This window comes from Diadema antillarum, unplaced genomic scaffold (genome assembly GCF_040938485.1).
Source record: "Diadema antillarum isolate AM-2024a unplaced genomic scaffold, OU_Dant_1.0 scf00000232, whole genome shotgun sequence".
NCBI lineage: Eukaryota > Metazoa > Echinodermata > Echinoidea > Diadematoida > Diadematidae > Diadema > Diadema antillarum.
Window position 1 is genome coordinate 211,702 of NW_027271121.1, and position 19,434 is coordinate 231,135.

General features: G+C 38.1%; 1 protein-coding gene across 1 annotated transcript; it reads right to left on the reverse strand.

Annotated features, from left to right (window-relative positions):
* Positions 1-17,951: 17,951 nt before the first annotated feature.
* Positions 17,952-18,500, reverse strand: LOC139724841 (dynein light chain Tctex-type protein 2B-like). The gene has a single exon (XM_071635966.1). The coding sequence runs from the start codon at positions 18,498-18,500 to the stop codon at positions 17,952-17,954; it is 549 nt and encodes a 182-aa protein (XP_071492067.1).
* Between the last annotated feature and the right edge of the window lie 934 nt (positions 18,501-19,434).

The following is a 19,434-nucleotide window of genomic DNA, read 5'->3' on the forward strand; positions in this document are numbered from 1 at the left end:
ACAATCTTGATGTTACCCCGAATAAAATGGAAGACTCTCAAACTCTAATCGCTTTCTAATTGGAAGGAGTTTCACCCCTCATGATATCAATTAAAAAACGTAATATTTGGCAGTTTTTAAACGATTTCTATATTTTTCAATGAAAGGTATAAGGCCCCTGTACAAATTACTTCATTCAGGTCTTGATTGATGATCTTTGAAATGTACAGATAATGTTATACTCTGTATGAGAGATTATGCTATAACTAACACGGTTTGGTGTTGTATTTTGTCGAATCATTGATATATTTGCGGGCGTGAAAACTTTGTGTATATCCGTTATCAAAGGTAACCGATTCTGTGTTTTATGCACATTTGGTTTGATGGTGTATAATAAAAAGAAAGTCACAAGTTTCCGCATTGCCTTACATATTCTACATGCAGTGACATGATTAAAGGGATGGTACAGTATTGGTAGAGATGAGAATTGGGCTTTTAACTTTTTGCGAGATACCAAGAAAACACTTATGAAACAGTATAGAGCATACCATTTTAAGAGGAATTCAAAGTTTATTTGATGAAAATCGGGTCTGGAATGACTGAAACATCCAAAAACAAAGTAAAACAAAGCAATCGTAATAAAGAGTGGGTCCCACACTTCTTAGAATCACTCTGTTTTGGATATCTCAGCCATTTCAAAACCAATTTTCATCAAATAAACGTTGAATTCCTCATGGACTTACATGCTCTTTCATATCATTCATAAGAGGTTTCTGATTATCTCACCAAAAAATGTTAGAAACCTGAAATTAGGTCTCAACCAAAACTGTACGATCCCTTTAAACTTACCTCAAGTGAAATGGATTAGACTTGTCCTAGAAATCGCACTCTGGTTACCAGGGGGTTTCACCCCTCACGATTCAAGTTCAAGACGTACGTGTGTGTGCGTGTGTGTTTGTATGTGTGTGAGAGAGAGAAAGACACAGTGAACTCTTGGGAGACCGCGTCAGAAGGCTGAAAATATCCGCATCGTCTGGAATACCCCTCTGACCGACCCAGAGCTGTACCTGGAACGATGGTATCCAAATTAGTGCTCGAAAGTCTTTCCACAACTTAGCTCCCAGTAATTTTCAGTTGCGCACGTTGATTGTTCGCCCAATCGCAATAAAGATGACCATGTTGAAAACATCCTCACTTCAATCGTAACAACGTGAAGCTGACCTCGCTAACTGATCACTTGGTCCTGCTCGCAGGGAATGTCAAAGTTTTTGAGGGACTAATTCGTGACATGCCGCATGTGCACAGTGGTATACCCCTTTGGGTTTCCCATTAAAACTCAACATCACTTCAACATCTATTATGCATGTTCGCTATACAATGCCATTTGTTTGCGGTTTGTTTGCGCCGTACGTCCGACTTTCACCGGACAACACTCGCCCTTCGCCTGTTCTTCAATGGGCAGACGGTACGGAACAGCGGAAAAGAATGCTGCCCCACTCATCTTACTTGCAGCTCGCATCCATACGTTGATCCTTACTGTCGCCCAGCGAATAAAATGTATCGATTAATCGATTAGGTGCGTACTTATGTCTCACGTGTATCAAGAGTGGGATATGCATGGAGCATTGTATAACTCTCTTGTATGATAAGGCGACCTTGCGAAGGATAGCTATATACCTCAAATGAATCGACTCGCGATACATATTTGCCGTAAATAGATGAATGGTTTCGGTTACTTTAAGGCCGCGAAAGTCTGTCCTTGCTCAGAACATTACGGGGTAAACAGGTTAGTTGGTAATCAATGATATTGTTCATGGTAATGACGAAGTATCGACTGACATAGGTCCTACTATGTCGGTGGGACAGTTTTAGAGTTGTGAATCTCAGCATGGTAACAACTGATAACAATATACTCAAGGCCTAATCACGGTCACCATCATCATCATCATCATCATCATCATCATCATCATCATTATCGTCATCATCATCATCATCCGCGTTGCTCAAATCCCAAGTCGACTTTTAAGTGCACTATAGTTCAATTTAGACTATTATATAGGTGGGAATTTTCAGCAACGAAATACGTTTTTACAGTGATATACCAACATGTATGTATTTATAGGCATATGTATTTTAATGTATACAGAGAGACAGACAGACAGATAGACAGACAAATTGAGAGAAACAGACAGACAGAGATGGGGAGAGAGAGTAGGGAGAGATACAGATTTATACGATCATCACCTATGCTCAAGAATCCAGCCCTGAGTATGTGAAAATTGATTACAGGGGTTCTGATAGAATTGTATGAAAAATAAAAAAAATGTCGACACAGAAACAAACAGTTAAGTAGACACACTTATTGTGAAACAAACAAGTACATCAGTTCTGTGTTCCCGTAAATAAAACAGTCTATGAGCCAGATCAGGGAATCACGAACTATAAATCTACATTCACAACTCCTCTATCCGATTATCTGCAGAAGGCGAGTCTTAACTTCAATGAACAGACGAATGAGCGAAAGGAACTTCAGGGACTGCTCTGTATAGCGATCGACGACAACTATTCACATAACACATCCATTGTAAATGAAAGAACATCCCCCTTTTTTTTTCTTTTTCTCCATTATTCATCCTCACTTATGTTCAGGCCTAGGAATAGTCAAGGAATGTCCTTGTGACACTCAAAAGCACAGAAGATGTTCGTACACAGCTCCCAGCGGGAAAGAACACAATGTGTTCACATAGTCGACTAAGTGAAATTAACAATGTGGAGAGGATTCCTCACTGTGATGTAGTTTTTCACAGAGAGTCCACAATTATGTTCTGATTCAATGTGTTCACAATGTTAACACGCTGTGTTCACACTGTGTTCACATCGTGTTTCACACTGTGGGGCACTGTTTTTCCAGCAGGGTTGTTTTGCTTTGTTTTGTTTTGTTTTTGTTTGTTTTGTTTTGTTTTTGTTTGTTTGTTATGTTTTTGTTTGTTTGTTTGTTTGCGTATTCTATATTAGCACGTTTATGATGTGTGCAATAATAGGCGTTTTCACATCAGCCCGATGTTTCGAAATAGCGCGCTATTTTCTGACTTGGGAAATAGGAAAATATCTCGAGCTTTGATTTTTATCGGGCTGATGTGAAAACGCCTAATAAGGAACTTAGGTTATGCCAGAGAGATGGGGATGTGTCATAAAAGATTATAATTATGATATTTCACTTGTTATATCTCACGAGAGTTATTCGATAACTTTGTTTAATAACATGGAGCTACGCTACCTTGTAGCTCCATGGTAATAAGGGATTAAAAAACATTTTTGTAAGGGGGATAAGCGACACGTCTATTGTAGCTTTGAAAATAAAAGCCAGATATAGATTTTGTCTTCCAGGGCAATCAACCAGCTTCGGATATTATTATTATGTTTCGCAAGTCTTGGCAGTTTTATTCTCAATACACATAACTACTCCCTTGCTCAAAAATGAATGAATCAGATGTATCATCAACATGCGTACATTGTAAACTTACTGTGTCGCTGTGGGTAACATCCCAGGGCACGTAATACGTTCTAAATTTCAAGGGTTGTAAGATCCGCACAGTGTCAAATTGATTTGTCTTCAACGGTGGTGTGTGAGCGACAATGCGGTGACGTCATTCAGCGTCTGTGAAAGTTTTTAATCTGTGCTAGGAGGTCCCGCGGGAATAACTTGACAACGCGCGACTACATATCGACGACGTGATCTTAGCAGGATATGATCTTTCTTTGCCTTCCATGATCACGCAATGGTTGACTTGATAACGCAAAAAAAAAAAATCTAAGGACAGACAAATAACAAGAGAAAACATGTTCTTTTCCTTTCTGCATTTGCTCAAAAATAGCTGACGAACGCCGATTTGAAATGAAAACTAAGGGATAAAGAAAATAGAAAGCAGCTCGCAGTTTTGTATATCACGTCTTTTCAGATCATGTTTGAATCCAGCTGAGAATGGGAGAATCACAATAAAGACTCCATACGGACTCTTCATCATCCAGGCCCCTGGTTTCCCGAGTCCCGGGTTTTTAGCTGACTTAACAAAAGTCTCTGAAACTTTTTTTTTTTTTGCCGTGACGACAGGAAACAGCATGCAAAATTCTGTATAACTACACAACCAAAGTCAGAATTAGCAGTATCACATGACTCCAATCAAATCGAACAATAAGACAATCTGTTTTGTGATGAAATCTCCCAATTCGCTGTGTGGTAATCAAATCACAAACTTTAAAGAAAGAATTACATAGAGCAAAAAACAAACCAAAACACGAGTCTCTTCATTATCATGACGTGAGTATACCTCCGTTGAGGCTCTCGAATCGTATACTTCATTTTAACCTCATTTTATTTTATATTATTTCCAATAAAGATATAAAGTACACCAAGATATTTGCATATATATATAAAGTCAATGCAGCTCATTTTTTACAATGTTTTCTTTAACTTTTACGTTCAGTTAACATTTATTTTATTAAAGAATTTGCATGGGGGAAGGTAAATCATTATTTCCTCTGCTTGAAGCTAAGCTCCAGATTAAAGGAACCCCTACATCACCGACAATTTTGTCAAGAAGTTTTAGGCAAATTGATGCATTATGTAGCCACAGCTTGCAATGAGTGTTGGCCTAAGTGTGGACTGCTTAAATTATCATGTATATCTTCTCTTTGTTGACTTGCTTCAAAAAAAAATGAGAACCAATATGACTTCTTTTCGTTCGTTAAACTTTCATCGGAAATCCGGAAACGAATACTGTCAATGTCCAATGTCAACTATGATCTTTTGCATAACAGCGACTTTCTTTACACGTAGTTTCTTTCCAACTATGCCTTCTGCACATCGTCTATTTTCAATGATTTAAGAGGATGGTACAGTATTGGTTGAGATGAGGATCCAGCTTTTAACCTAATATGGCGAGATACTTAGAAACCACTTTATAAAAATGTTAAAGAGAATACACTTCTAAGAGGAATTCAAAGTTTATTTGATGAAAATCGGTTTTGAAATGGCTGAGATATCCAGAAACAAAGTAAAACAAAGCAATCATAATAACTGGTGGGTCCCAACTTTTATTAGGATCGTGTTATTTTGGATATCTCAGCCATTTCAAAACCAATTTTCAGCCATTGACTCTGAATTCCTCTTAAAAGTGTATGCTCTTTCATATTTTATAAGAGATTTCTCATTATCTCAAAAAGAAAAACTCGTCATCAAAAAACGTTGGAAACCTGAAGCCCCATCTCAATCGAAACTATACCATCCCTTTAAAAGAATCCATTTTAGTTTTGAATATAACGACGTGCTATTTTTTTAGCATCTGTAAAGCTATCTCTGGAGTATGGACTACTGAACGATATTCATCTTCATTGATTGTTCTTTTCTCAGAGGAAATTAATCCTCAATTTAGAGTTATGAGTTTTCTGGACGCCACAGTGGGAATGCACTGCATGCCGTGGTTCCACAGTGGATGATCAGCGTGTGAAAACACGGCGATATGGACAAAACTCCCTCTTTGTTTAGCTGTCGTAATCTTGGGTGTACTGTCATAACAGATCGAAAAAGATGTTTCGGAATTACGCGTGATCGACATAGAGGAGAATACAAAATTTGCTGAAATGACTTAAAAGAGTTGGTGTCCGAATCCAACTTCCCCTACCACTGCCTCGGTAACTTTGCCATTTACACTGTACCTATACCTATGATTACTATAAAATGTCTCGTTTGTTTGTCTTGGTTTACTTTACTTTCTGTTTGGTCTGCATGCCACGGTATGATGGTAATGGTGAATTGCCGTATCAAATTCTAATCTAATTACCATACATGTCTCATTAGCCGAGCTATAGAAGCGTGCAGTTTAAATTATCAAATTCAGTTTTCAGGTCTTTGGGAAGAATTTAAATCAAAATTTGTAAACACAATGTAGTATCGATGTGGTTGCAATACGGTACATGAATGCAAGAAAAGCAAAAATAGTGGGAAAAGAAATAAAGACTGACAGCATTATCTACTGACCCCCATAATGTCCTGTCCTTTCCCAAAAATTTGAATATCGATTTCTTAAAACACAATAAAACAACATCATGGACACTTCTTCTCACATGCTCTAGTGCAATGACTGTGTTGAGATAATGCTGTTTTGAACTCATTGTGTTATGTTCCATTTAACGTGTAACAAGTTGATTGGGGGGGTTTGAAAGAAATGTATTGTGCGCTACCTGACCCTGTTAACTAAAATGTGTTTCGATGCAAGTCATATCCTTGAGAAGTGTGTATAAAGTGTGTCTCTTTAGAGAAACGATCAATGAACACAAGAATGTCTTATATGTATAAATAGGCCGAAGCGCGTATTGTCCTCAAACACATTAATGAATGTTATCGATTTTCTATCGATGCAAGCCTGACCATATAGATACCATTGATATAAAACGAAGTTGTTATGTAATGCCGAGTAATCCCCTTGTAAGGAATACCTTCACTTCTTTTCACATATTTATACAATCATCGAGAACTCAAGTCATGCATGCGCATTGTCACTTTGAAGAACAAGATAAAAAAGTTGATGTTCCTGTATAACAGCGCCAAAATTTATGCGACGAACCATTTTAGTGGCTGAAAAAAAAATCATGAATAACCGTGCAAACCCTTAGTCAGTAAATGAGAATTATTAAAGGGAATGAAACACTAGAAATCCGATAGTAGGCCTAAAGAAATCGCTTACCTGTAACGAAGTCATCGTCAAAATATTGGCATAGAAATCCTGTTCAAAACTAGACCAAACAGCTTTCCATGTCTCCGTTGATATTAACGACCACACGACTAAGTTGATCAGGATTCTAACTAAAAACGCTCATCGCGGAATTACGTATAGTACGTTTCTCTCAACGAGTGAAACTATAATGACGTCCCAATCTGAGATAGACGGGAGTTAAACTCAGGGAAATAGACTCCCACCTTCCTGATTGGGCCATCTGCCATCTGCTTGCATGTTTTTTTTTTCTCGGTTTCCTACGAGGCCACTCTCATGTTATTGTTTGTCAACAAGGAGGGAATTATCCCCAAATCGCAACGACTTCAAAGCGGATTAGGTCCATAGTGGCAGACAAGAATGGGAAAATCCGATCAAACGTTCAAGCGCAAGACAGTAACAACGTCCACAGAGAGAATTACTTTTCTCTCTTAAAATCGGCTTAACGGACGATATTGTTTTCTCGAAAATAACGGATACCATCTTGTGTCAGGAGGAAACGGATAAGTTAACAGTGTAGCTCCCTGTCTTATATTACCGAAGACTATGACAGATCACTATTATGGGACTTTGTAATTAGAGACAAAATGCATGCTAATTTTCGACAGCTAAATGGTAATTACTTACACAAACAAACTGTAAAAGTCAAGACAGTGAGGCGCCTGAAGTTGACCACCTATTCTGTAATTATCTGCAGTGAAGGGTGGTCAGCATCATGGGTTTACTGTGGCGACGATGCATCAAACTAAAACCAGTCACTCACGCTATACTTCTTGCATTTTTTTTTTGCACGATCAAATGGGCTTTGAATAGTGTTTGGTAAAATTCTCAACATCGTTTCGACAAATTTCTCCCCATTAGAGCCCTAGAGTTGTCGTTATCAAACCTTATATTTTTATCATCATCATAATCACAATCAAGGTCACTTTAGCTGATTGAACTTGATGTGAATTATTAACATCACAAATGTATGAATTGTCTTCTCATCAGTTCCATAGTATATCCATGTTAGCCCCCCCCCCCCCCCCGGAAACTGATTGACAATTTGCCCTTCATCTAGCACTGGTTATAAAAACACTGAATAATCGGGGCTATATTTTCACATCGATGAAGGGCCATTTGTTAATCAGTTGCAATAAAAACAACTTGACGCTAAAACAAAAATGCATTAATTTGAATAAAGTTCCCTTATAACTATCCTTCATGTTTGTGGACATGCGGTTAACCCTAGAGTTCTCCATGGCGACTTATAGACTGCTCATCATTCGCGATCCATCTTTGTTTGTAAAGCGTTTCCCTCTCTAATTACCCAATACGTCTCTCTTATGAACATAATATTCTGTCATTCAGGATGGCTGAATTCTAGTAGGTAGTAATGTATGGAATTGTATAGAGCTGCAGAATCAAATTCCTTAGGTATACACCCTGCAATATGAAAACAAAAACAAAAACAAAACAAAACAAAACAAAACTCAAATCTCAGGTAGGAACCTAAACACTGCCTACCTCATTTTGCCATGCACCAGACCGAGGAGTACGTCTTTCAGTCCAGCTGCCTCACCGGAAATGAGGTCAATGTCTTCGCTGTCATACTGGTCATACTGTTTTCAGGTGAACGTGCCCTGTCTGTGGTCGGTTTGATATTGTTTTTGAACAGGTGCTTGACGCCTTCCTGTAGCAGTGACGAATGGATTGGTAGGATCCTAATGCAATTCATTTCAAACTTCAATTTGTCGACAGAAAGTGGGCCTACAATGTAATAAATGAAATTGGACATACATTTGAAATACTGAACAAAAGCAAAATAGCATTATGCTCATGTTTGTAATTAGATAAACACACACACACACACACATACACGCACACACACAAACACACATTTATATATTATACCAAAAAATGGAGAGGCCGACTCAAAAGATTGTGATTGTAGGCCTGATTATGTTGGTTCCTTTAAAAAAATAGTAACAGTAAAAAGTTTACAGGTACAAAGAAAGAAAGAGAGGAAGAAGGGGACAAATATCAAGAAAACAAAGAAGGAAATAAGTGAACATTACATGTCGAAACAAAAGCCTATACCAAAGCCTATAGATCTATAGTTGATATAAAGCCCTCAGAGACGATTAGCCAGGAGTGGACAGTACAACGTAAAGCAACTACACAAGTGGGATATTGGAAACCACTGGCAACACAAGTGACTATCAACTATTTGAAGACTATTTGGAGTAGGTCATAAAATGTCGATGACGTCAATAATTATATTCCCACGACATATCAGGGCCAAGCGTGATGTTTAAGGATGGAATTAATAAATAAGAGTGTAATATAACGTCTGAATGAAGTTCTTCACTGGTCTCTTAGATGTATTTATTGCGTGAATATGAAATATTCATAGATTATAGTTGTGCGTAGGAGACCTATTCACACAAAACTTCCCCTGTGGTACTTCATTAAACAGTCACTGAATATCTTGCGTATCATTTTGAGTACATGTACCACGTTTTCTTTTGCATTGTAATCCCTCACTTCACACTTTAATCGGCAATTGTGCCTTATCATAATAACCAACCCCAATATCTCCAAGAAACATTCAAACCAGACCTCGGCAACAACAATACAATCATTCTGTAGGCCTATATGTTCTTCAGTTAGATGAGGATATAACACATGCTTTTATTACATGTAAACTGAACAGAAGTTTTTGGAATTATATTTCTTGGTTAATTCAGCAAGTTTTTCATGTTTCTGTTGACATTAATATTGTATTTCTGCTAAAGAGCAATGAAGAAGAGGTAGTAGATGATTTTATGAATAAAGCTTTTTGGCGTATTCATAAATTGATAGTAATTACAAAGGTGTTGATAATAGAGAATGTAGATTGCGATATATGTTTCTATCAGAATTACGGAAAAGACTTGAAGTAAACAAAACACGTTGTGGCAGACCTTTGTTTAATCTTCCAAATGATTTATTTGATTATTTTTGAATTTCTCTCTGATTTATGTACGCAAATGAAAATTTTGATGTTATCGTTGTTGTTTGAAATATCAATAAATGTTATTTGAAAGGAAAAAAAATCTGTATAACATTATGTTCATAGTTATGAGGGATGTCATGAGTTGAGGTGCTCGCGTATAGGTTTTTTGTTTTTAATTCGATTTTAGGCGTTTGTGAGGGTGTCTATTTGGTGAGCTCATTTTCATTTGGTCCTTTGTCAAGTAATGCCCAATAAATCTGATTTCAGTTTAACAGTGAAATGGTCATGATATTTTCTTTTTGCGTTTGTCAGCAGTTCAACAGAAAGAATGAATGTCAAACTATTCTCTGTCTCGCCAATGTTCTGATTAAGAAGAGATTCTCATCTTGCCCAAATGAAGCAATTTTCCTGACCAGTATTCGATGTGTATCCCCGAAGTTTAGAAAAAAAATACAATATTCAAAACTGTGTTGCACACAAATCGAGGCCTGTTAGTCGGCAGGAATCGAAATCACACCCACTCATTTATTATCTTGAAAGGTGCCAGTCTCTCCCTCGTTTTTTTCTACCTTATCACTTTGATTAAACTGAAATATCATTACAAACATTACTGAAAATATTCAATCCCTGAAAGCAACTTCAGACGCACTCTTAAATATTATGTAGGCCCTACTTATGAATGCTCCATCCCACCACAGCTCAACATAGCCACGGTATGTCACACAATCGACCAATAGAGGGCGTACTATTATTCCATTTCACCATGACATAATTATTCATTCTGTACTGTGTGTACTTCTTCTCTGCCTCACTTGACTATTTTTTTTACAAGCAATTTGCCTTGTTTCATCAGTTTTGTAATTGGATATTTCTATGAGGGGGTTGTAAACTACAAGCTCAGCGTTTTGCAGTCTCCATTTCCAACAACTTTCTTTCGGTATTGGTGATGAAATTTACGAATGTATCACAGTTCACATTTTTTCCATTATACATTGTTGTGTTATCATGTGTTTACAAATATTGTAATCATATGTCTTGGAAATGAAATAAAACGAAATGAAATGAAAAGGAACAAAATCCAGAATCCAAACAAGCCTCTCTTGAAGCGAGTATCCAGTATCCACACAGATCAAGGGGGTATAACCGGGACGCCGTACATTGTAACGAACACCGTCTACCAAGAAGATGCTTGTGTGGAAATGGGGATAAAAATGAAGCTATAACTATCGTAACATTCTATGCACGGCTTTAACGATAGAAGATATTAAAGATGATTAATTTGTCCGCTGTCCCAATCCTTCTGTTAGAAACACCTTCTGCTGAAAGTAAAAATACAGGATTAGTTTTATGTACATTAGCGTTTGATAATTGTTTCTTTATCACGAACTGTATCTTTTTGTTTTGTTTTGTCTTGTTTTGTTTTTTTCCTCGTGGTAATGCTGCTGTTGATAGCAAAAGACATTTCATTGACATGGAAGGACGGTAGATAGATTTATGAAATGTTGTGTGAGGCTAACATACACGCATCATATTGATGACTGGCCGAGCGAAGGACAGGAGAGATTGCGGATACGTGTAATATGTTATAGTTTCTGATGCGATTTAGTTACTATTTAGTTTCTGTGCTACGTTGCATTGAAACGGATGCTATTGTCGTATATACATTTATTATAGATATTCGATCGGCGATCAATAAATGCACTAAATAGCCATGAAACTGCATTGTGTGAACGTTACTTAAATTTAGTGGTGGATTCGTGATATGACAACCATGTATAGACAGTATTGATGTGTACCTTCACAGCAACCTTCCCTGAAAACTGTACAGTCAGCTAGGGCGATCCGTTTTCATTGCATGCTATAGCGCCCTCTTTGTTTTCAATCAGTACAGTGTGTAGTGGAAGACCTAAGCTGTGGTGAACACCGTAATTGTCCCAGTGCCATCGGGTGCTGCGACAATTTCTCGACGAGTGGACAGAGGCAACCCGAAGTACCTCCTCAGCTCAGCTCAGTTCCGCTCTGTCCTTCAGCTATCCAAAGTACCTCCTCAATCCCCTCTTCCGTTTCTCTTGTTCAGCGTGTAGGCATCCTTTCTATTTCTTTCTTTCCTTTCTTCCTTTGATTTTGTTTTCGTCCCATTCCTTTCAATCGTACCCCCTCAGTTTAGTCATGCCATGTTGTTGTGTCTCTGTTGTTTGTTTCATTCTGTCTATGATAGAAAACATGATATGTTTTGTTGGAATAGAAATGAGAATGAATAAATGAATTGAATTGAATTGAATTGAACCCCAGCACCGGGCCAGCACCTAGGCTACGTTGATCATTTTAGCCGTCAATATAAAAACTACGCGCACAATGAATGATGGGGTCCATCTGCAAGTTAAATGTACTAGAAAAGGAATTCGGTTTCAGAAATGGACGTTCGGCCCTCTACATTATGTTTGACGGTTTCGAAGTTAATCAAATTATCAATTTATAAGACAACAACAAAACATTCATTGTAAATATTATTTGAAATTTCGACATATTTTGAGACGGTCAGTCAGTCATCTTGTGTCGTGGTGCAAAAGGAAGAAGTACAATTTACACTTCGACCAAAACTTGCTTCTCTGAGTATAATTAAGTAAAGATACAAACGAAAACTGAAGGCTTTAAACGAAGCCTCAGGACGGATCAGAGATCGGCTCAGCTTCAGCAATCTTTGGTATTCTGTCTCTTTACTGTTGCCTTTGTACGTCATCCGCTTTCTGATATGTAGTGAATCTCCCAAGCTTTGTTCGTAAGATGTCACTTGTTGTTGGGTGTTGTTGTTTGGTAATACGTAGATTAATTAATTAATAATTCAGCATGTTTAAAAGATTCAATGCATCAATAGTATGTTATAATGTTCTATTTTTATAGTCTCAAACATACCTCTTCATTTCATTTGTATTTCAGTTTAATTAGTTACGACATATAGTTTGATGTACCGAATTGTTAATTAATTATTAGTCATTTTGTTTATATCTGTGATCTGTTTGTTGTTCTTGTCATGTAATGCTCTGTTATCTTGCCAGTGGAGGAAGATTTTCTGTATTTTTTAAAATCAGACAATAAATGATTGAATTGAATTGAATTGAATTGAAATTAATCAACTAATCAATTGCTTGATGGATGGATGGCTGGATGGATTGATTGATTGATTGATTGATTGATTGATTGATTGATTGATTCATGCATTCATTTATATTTTATTCATTCATTCATTCATTCATTCATTCATTCATTCATTCATTCATTCATTCATTCATTCATTTTCCATGTGGTGTAACAATTGGTAAAAACAATTGCATGCGTTGAACAAATGAAGAGCTTGCTTCCAAAAGGTGCTAAATCCAATGATAGATTTAGTGCCTTTTGGAAGCAAGCTCTTCAAATAATTGTATTGTGTGCCTACATATTATATGTTTGTTTTTGTTTTGTTTTTCGTGCGAGTGTGTTTGTGAGTAAAAGGCCGATTCGCCATTACATAGACAAACACGAAGCAGCTCTCATGTAAAAGAAGAAAGAGAAAAGGAACGTGGAACGAATGACAGGAAACTTCTTATAATGGAACGAGGAGGATTTGGTTCGGACTCTGCGAGTTTGTAAGAACGAGGGCATTGAGCCTCTGCAGGAGGTTTCTGTCGATTGTAGTCATGGCAACGAGAGGAGCGATCTACATTATTATCACTGTTTATGGCAATTGCTCTAACAGTCCTACTTAAACAACTCTGCGAACATAATTTTCTAGTTGCACAAGGAAACAGGTGACGTGTGAGCATGTGAAATAATAATAATAAAATATCTTGGGTTTAACCATGACGTAATCACGATGTTCAGTCCCAAACTTTGCTTCAAGCTGACTTAAGATGTGTATGCGGAGTTATGCACACACTTCGGTGACTGATTTTAATGTTTCATAGATCCTTTGCAACGATGCCTTCAATTGGTATATAGTGTCCCATCTGTTTTATCTATCTCTTTCTCATTCTTTCAAACGTTCACTTCGAATATTCTTCATGGCCTGGGGCTCTTCGATACGTAAGTTTTCTTGTCTCTGGCAAAGTTGTATTTCCCCTTCTATACTTACGATATCATTCACGTAGCTTTGTAAGCATTCTCTTTGATGAATGGAACACTCTCCATGTCAGCAGTAATTAAAACACTCATCTAGCACTCCATACCTTTTGACACTTACGGGTCATCTGTTATTCATCATAACTAAGGGTAATGACGTCATGGTATCGATTTTTTTTTTAGCTCTTGGCAGGAGTGTCACTTACAGAAAAGAATGGCAAAATGCGTTCATGTCAGAACCGTGTGCCTTCGATCGATGAAAGGGAGAGCGATATCAATTATTAACCGATCATCCAAGCGAACGATACTTCTCGCCAGGCAAGACAAACACTGCGTTGCCGAGACAATTGGGAACGCAAGGACATGTAATGTTCTCATCCGTGTATACACGGTGCGCGGTAAAGTGTTCTCCCGCCCCGATTTTAAACTGAAGGTTCCATAACGCCTGGTTTTCATTGATTTTAGCAGCTTTTCTTGCTCGTATGAATGTGTCAAAGCATATTGTTTAGACGTGGGTCACCCTTTCCACTGGACGTCTCACGTAGATTAGGAATCAGTTCTAACGTCATATTGTCAAAGTTCTCTTCTGCATTTGCAATCCACTTTTACACACACACACACACACACACACACACACACACACACACACACACACACACACACACACACACACACACACACACACACACACACACACACACACACACACACACACACACACAAACAAACAAACAGAGACACATACACACAAAAAGTCCTTTATAACAGGATCAAGTGCGAGCTTTCAAGGTTAGAAACAGAAATGTGTATTAATTTTGATGGCATTTTTTCATGTTCATACAAATCTAGTAATCAATGAGTAAAATGATTCAAAAGTAGAACGATACCGGAAGGAGATCTTACGCTGAGTACATCTGAACCGATCTAGCTTTCATAGAGCGATAAACCAAAGAACACACATAGAGATCAATTTATAGGATTAAATTCCAATTTTAAAAATGGATTGTCAAATGCGTGAGTTCTACTTTGATGTTACCTGTGGTGTTCATGTTAGGGAGAGACGTTTGCAAGAAATTTACCGGCAATTTTAATTCCCCCAAATCAAGTCTTGCGGTTAATTGCAAAATTGAAATCTATTGCAAGCTATACGATCCATTCTGTTGGGGAAAATGAGCTTGACAATGTTAAGCATCCTCCTCCTGATCTAGGCGTTACGTCAGTGTGTGCATGTGTGGGTGACACGACTTCTTTTTTCCCCCTCTGCTCTCATTTTCTCCAAGGACTAATAGGGTTAAAGGGATAGTACAGTATTGGAGGAGGTGAAAATTGGGCTTTAACTTTTTTGCGAGATACCAAGAAAACACTTATGAAATAGTGCAGAGCATACCATTTTAAGAGGAATTCACAGTTTATTTGATAAAAAAACAAAGTAAAACAAAACGATCGTAATAAAATGTGGGTCCCACACTTTATTAGGATCGCTCTGTTTTCGATATCTCGGCCTTTTTAAAACCAATTTTCATCAAATGAACATTGAATCCCTCTTGGAATTACATGCTCTTTAATATTTCATAAGAGGTTTCTAAATATCTCGTCAAAAAATGATAAAAACCTGAAGTTAAGTCTCAACCAAAACTATACGATCCCTTTAAGGTTGTGATAGGGTTTAAGGTTTAGTTGTAGTGAGGATTAGGATTATAGGGTTAGGGTTATGTATGAGGGTAGAATTAATGTTTGGCTTTGCGTGCAGATATTTCACGGGAGCAATATTGACGCAGGAGGAAAAATGTCATGGAACCGAATGATTGTGTCTGTCATTTACTGTGTAATTCCTATATGCAGTTGTAATACACGTACATGCACTTGGCTTCTGTGTTCTTGGTAATTGCAGACAACTATCTTTTACATGGGCACGTATCATGTAACTAGGTATCATCAGGCGCATACAGGAAGAAAGGGCACAAATAGTCGATTTATAGCTGTCAAAATCATGCTAGTAAAAACATATCACACATTTGGAACACAGGATGGAGTACGTGATCAGCTGGAACGAAACATTCCGGCCATGCAATATAATAGATCGGTTTATTTAGCGAGACAGAAACAAACAAAAAGAAAAGCCCCAAGCACAACTCTGAAAGGCAACATGCAAATTTTACACTTCCGACTTTTCTCAACTTAAAGTGTTGATGAAATGAAGAAGTGCGCAGTGTATGGCTGTTATAACATTTTACGAGAAAAAAACAAAACTCAAATTGGTGTAAATGGTCGAAATATGCGCGGAGCTGTGCATTATAGAAATAGCGCCACATTAAATGAATGATCGCACAACTTTCGGCAGTAGGACATTACAATATCATTGCAGGATGGATGGAAGACGAAGGAAAATGTGACAGTAAATATTCAGGCAATCTCTGAAGTCTGAAAAGAGGGTATCGGTGCACTAACAAAACAACAGAAGCACACAAATGAAAGTCAATACTACATATTCTTATCTTCGATAATCTTGCTCGACCTAGACAAAATTTTGAGCCGAATAACTTTCATCGAATTGGCAGCCAGACCACTCAACGGAGCATTGAAGGATATTATTCCAAAGATAACGATTCAAAGTTTACTTTATATTGCAGTATGCATGTATATTCTCTCACAGTGCAGTATCGAACCAATACCGACATGTATTTATCACAATCACCCCTGCTCCTAAACATGTAACAACAAAAACAATCACAGGATTTTTTTTAATCTTCTGGAAGCTCAGTTCCGTCAATGAATTTCATTATGTAATTTGTTTAGACGAGTCTTCTCTTCTATGTCTTCCCATTACTAACGTCTCCCTTACAGGTTATGAAACCCTAACAACCCTTTTTGCACGTTCACCAGAAATGGCAGGATATATCTCATCTATTCAAGTCAGCTGTTTCAAAGCAAGTCCCAGTTATTAGCTGATGGATGACATATATATATATATATATATATATATATATATATATATATATATATATATATGACCTATTCCTGCCCTGAGAGGCGCTTTATGACATTGCTATACTGCAAACCAGCAATTTAGGTACAATAACAAGTGCTCTCTTCACCTTTCCTCTCCACAGAGGGCCATAAAAGTTTCCCTGTCTACCATGATTCATGACAACACAGTAAATATTCTCCAAGCCTCTGAAAGGGAAACGTTCAGGGTACTAAATAACCCGTGTTTCAAGAACGTTACTGCTTCGTGTATAACCGTTACGCCATCAAATATGGGAAAAGAAGTCTAATACTACATGACAAAGGTATTTGCAATATATTGCCAATCTTTACAATGTTTATTTGATGACACAGATATGGTTAACTGCACGAAACATATTGATCCATCTGGAACTAATAGTGCGAAACATTTCCAAATAAGTGTCAAGAACAAAACAACTTTTTTTTGTCATGTTACCACATGTACAAGACCTTAAAGAGGCGCCATGGATATCCAACGGTTGGGGTAAATTAAATCGAAGAAGTTTTGGACCATCATTATTCCACTCGGGTTTTAAAAAGCTAACCACAATCCAGGATTATCGAGTGGTTCATATCTTTCCTTGAAGGAAACGATCGCATGCGTTGAAGCGCAAAGTTCAAACCCACACATAACAATGCGCAAGATACACTGTATGAACATCCGAATAATGATGTTTGAAACTTCTCTACGGTTTGCCTACAATCTGTGTGTGACTACCTAAACATCATTGATCTTTCAAACGGCACAGACCAACGTGTTCTTCAAAACAAGATCCAAAGTAAACCAAGTCTTTGTCATTTACAAGAACTTCCGAATGTGTATTTCAACTGACAGATCAAATGATTAATTAGCTCCATGCATTAAAAAGAAAATAGTCGAAACTGTAACTCTCATTACACTGATGTATTAATTATGCAGCTGGAAGAAAATATCAAAAATGTCAAGGAATTTCTGTCCAATTTTAGCAGAAGATGTTATCGTTTTTGTTGTTCTTTAGGTTGAAATGTTAATCCACTGATACCACATGACTGAAAGAATGTTTCCTGATTCGATTGATGATGAATATTATACATCACTCCGAATTTCCAAGGCAGAAGGGGTCATATTGTGCAGCGCGCAGTTACTCGTAGTAAACTCCATACACCAGCGCTACTGCAAAAATGGACGAATTCTGATACGAAATGGATGCGTAGTTGTCCAATTTGTCGTCCCAGACAAATCTACTGGCTACTTGGACCGACTGACCCCCTAGCGGACCTACGATGACGTGGCTGACGATTTTATGCCGGGCAAAACCCAACGATTTCACATCAAATTTGACTGCCTCGCTGAGCTCTTTCGTCAAACTCTCCACCGAGCTCGGCAAGTACTCGACACCCGCCAGCTTGGCTTCCAAAGTCTTTCGCACGGCCGCCTCGACGATACCAACGTTGAAGTGGGCATCGGGAGCGAGTTTGTAATTGTTCTCGAACTGCGACGTCCTCATACTCATCTTCGACCTATCGCCATCGGGCGTGAGTCTCGATCTCCCGCCGGACTTGCCCACGGCCAGACCGGTGGAGCGCCGTGTCGTCAACATGGACGGCTTGCGGACGGACGATGACGGCGGGGATGATATCGTCGAACGGTTCTCGACACTGTCAACGTCGGTCGCCTTGGTCGACGTCATTGTGTAGACCTTAATCCGTCTCACAACATGGACCCACGAAGTTGTTCATACAGACTCTTACGTGTATAATATCAGACTTTGCAGCATCACAAAATCATACAAAATATCACCATGTCGAAAGAATCGAACACCGTGGCTCCATGCTGATAAACAGAACGTTGCTATAATGAGCCTTATTTTTCCCGAAAGTGGTTATTTCATCCGACATCCATGCAATTTTGAATAGAATATCATTGTAACTTTGAAGGTCTGTTTCACCAGATGGCTGTGGGTTTCCTCGCTTTATTGTTTTCAGTAATGGCCTTTATCTCCAAACTCCGTGCAACACTTACATTCCACTTAGGTTTCCGATACACTGTAATTGCGGAGACAGTAAATCATTAAGTGTTACAGCCACCACAAGACATATACTCCAATACTTGTTCTCCGAGTCAATCGATTTCCTAGGTGAATAAATTGAGTGTTCGATGAAAGAGCTTTTATGAATAGCACGCCGTATCGCATTTTTCCTCACACGCGAGCACATCCCTTAAATACGAGGGCTTCACGCCGGATTTTGTTCAGCGACTATGGCGGATGATTTCTAGCACGCTGCGTCCGCGGGTGAGAAATTGTATCGATTTTATGTTGATCGCTCCAAGATCAAACAAATCCAGCCGCACGTTAATCCAGGCGGTCGTGAGCGTCACTGATAGTCTGCACTTTTACCACTAACAAGAGACAGTTTCAGAGATATCAAACTCACTTCAAATATTCTAAGTGGAGGTAGCTACTTCTCTTTGTATTGGCATACTGTGTACACGATTAATCCAAGTTCAAATTGTAACATTATCACCTTGTACGCTTCATCGGGCTGTAGTCACGACTGAATGAAATGATTTCAACGTTTGCATTCTATACAGGGAATCCGAGTGCGTTTCCTTTAACACCTGCA

Excerpts from the sequence above, each read along its gene's own strand:
- LOC139724841 (XM_071635966.1), bottom strand. The coding sequence starts at position 18,500 with ATGACGTCGACCAAGGCGACCGACGTTGACAGTGTCGAGAACCGTTCG.